General features: G+C 51.9%; 1 protein-coding gene across 1 annotated transcript; it reads left to right on the top strand.

Moving 5' to 3' along the window:
• The first annotated feature begins 6 nt into the window (after nucleotides 1–6).
• On the top strand, nucleotides 7–1,610 carry LOC9629020. Its single transcript, XM_002989838.2, has 4 exons — nucleotides 7–324; nucleotides 448–523; nucleotides 610–1,440; nucleotides 1,502–1,610. The coding sequence occupies exons 1-3, from the start codon at nucleotides 16–18 to the stop codon at nucleotides 1,437–1,439; spliced, it is 1,215 nt and encodes a 404-aa protein (XP_002989884.2). The 5' UTR covers nucleotides 7–15; the 3' UTR covers nucleotide 1,440; nucleotides 1,502–1,610.
• The last annotated feature ends 287 nt before the right edge of the window (nucleotides 1,611–1,897 follow it).

The following is a 1,897-nucleotide window of genomic DNA, read 5'->3' as shown; positions in this document are numbered from 1 at the left end:
TGATTGCTCCAGGAGATGATCCTCGCCAAGCTCCCGCTCGAAGATCTCCTGCGATCGTGCACGGTTTGCAAGTTCTGCCGCCGCATTTCCACGACGAAGAGCTTCTTGCGGAGGTATGACATGGTCATCGGCGCCAAGCCCTGGTTGCTCTTCATGCTCGCGCGCAATGGCTTTGTCTTTGGAATGGATGTCCTCAGCGGCAAGCCAAGGGGCTTCTTTCGCGAGCCGAGGAATCCGTGGATCCCCACGACACCGGACACTAGCATCGTCTCGTGCTCGCTCGGCCTCCTGCTGCTCCAGGACAAGCACGGCCATTTCACCGTGGTACGTGTAGAAAGAAAATTCCCCTTTCTTCTCTCGATCTATCACTTCCAGGGAGAAAGCTTTCGTTTTTCTCGATCAATCGCTCTAGACAAGACTCACGATTCTCTTCATTGCTTTTCCTAGGTGAACCCTTTCACCAAGGAGACCAAGAAGCTCCCGTCTTTGGATATGAGCTCTGGCGAAGAGATCGTCTACTCCGGTAAGTAGCTCCAGCTGATTGAAACGAAAAGAACGAAGCTTACACCTTTTCCTTCTCTACTCACAATGTCCGTGGTTTCCATCCAGGCATGCAGTGCTCGCATTCGGCCTCGTCATACAAGGTGTTCACCATGGGTGTGATGGACGCGGACGAAATCAGCGGGTTACTGTACGAGATGAGCGTCGTCCAGCCGGTAGACCGCCCCATCCCGGTGCCGGACATTCGTGAGTACAAGCAGCCCTTCATGCGCGTCTACTGCTCCGAGACCGGTTCCTGGACGTCCATCACCAGGTTTCCTGCAGGATTTGTGCTCCCTTTCCACTTGCTGTTCAAGGCACACCAGAGTTTCATCGCAAACTCGGTGCTCTACTGCACCACCAACGTTCACAACCTTCCCGGGAAGATTGCTCGCTTCGACATCGCCAAACTGGAGTGGATCCCGACTCTGGTGGACATCCCAGAGGACTTGATGGTTATGAGCTTCATGGTGGACAGTGATGGGGAGCCTATGGTAATCGTGGTCGACAAGAATATGAGCAAGTTCTCCAAGGCCGTGATCGAGCAGGACAAGCTAGTGATCACAGAGGAGCTCCAGGTGCCGAGAGATATCCTGCCGACGAACGAGCTTATGTTCGGGATGATGGACGTGTGGGGCTTTGGACATGCGCTTCTGCTTTACATCCCCGTTCAGAAGAGCAATGCATGGGATATCAAGAAGTGGGACGGCCGGTCTCTCATGTACAAAGGCAATAACATCAAGGAGGAGCCGACGATGCAGTGCTGGTTTGTCAGTCTGCACAACTCCGCCGTCTACTTCCAGTGCTTGCCGGAGCCTCATCTTCCAATCGGCGCCTTCGTGACTGGAGCTGCGGATGTTCTCAAGCTTGTCTACACTCCTAGCCTTCGTCGTCCCTGAGGCAAGTTTCAAGCAATCAGTCTTTTAGCTCCCCCATGTAACGGTGCTTTTTTACTTTTCAGGCGAGATACTGGCGAGTGGTTCGTTTCTTTTGGACTTGAGATTACGACTCAAGGCAAACCGCTGTGATTATCAAGCAAGTAACCAGGTGTCTTTCTTGTGATAATGAAACTCGTGACATTCTCAGATCATTCTTCCATGGAAGAGCCTCGAGGAATGAGAGGCTTAACGAGAGGGTATGGATCCATTACTTAGCTTGCTATACTTATCGGCTTCAACTACAACTTGAAAGCGGAAGGACAAGAGTGTCAAAGTAACTCTTGTGCTTCCGGCTTCAAGTTGTAGTTGAAGCCGATGAGATCACTGGTATGATGCTCTACAAGGATTTTCTCGGCCTTGTTCACGTCTCTGAGGCACGCTCAGTAATTGTGCACAAGCACTCAAGCTGCCAGTGTAGA

This window comes from Selaginella moellendorffii, unplaced genomic scaffold (assembly GCF_000143415.4).
Source record: "Selaginella moellendorffii unplaced genomic scaffold, v1.0 SELMOscaffold_101, whole genome shotgun sequence".
Lineage (NCBI taxonomy): Eukaryota > Viridiplantae > Streptophyta > Lycopodiopsida > Selaginellales > Selaginellaceae > Selaginella > Selaginella moellendorffii.
Note: the sequence above shows the minus strand (reverse complement) of the source record. Positions and strands in the feature narration are given on the sequence as shown.

Coding starts and splice junctions, on each gene's coding strand:
- LOC9629020 (XM_002989838.2), top strand. CDS start 16: ATGATCCTCGCCAAGCTCCCGCTCGAAGATCTCCTGCGATCGTGCACG. Junction 325..447: donor AGCACGGCCATTTCACCGTG/GTACGTGTAGAA, acceptor TGCTTTTCCTAG/GTGAACCCTTTCACCAAGGA. Junction 524..609: donor CGAAGAGATCGTCTACTCCG/GTAAGTAGCTCC, acceptor GTTTCCATCCAG/GCATGCAGTGCTCGCATTCG.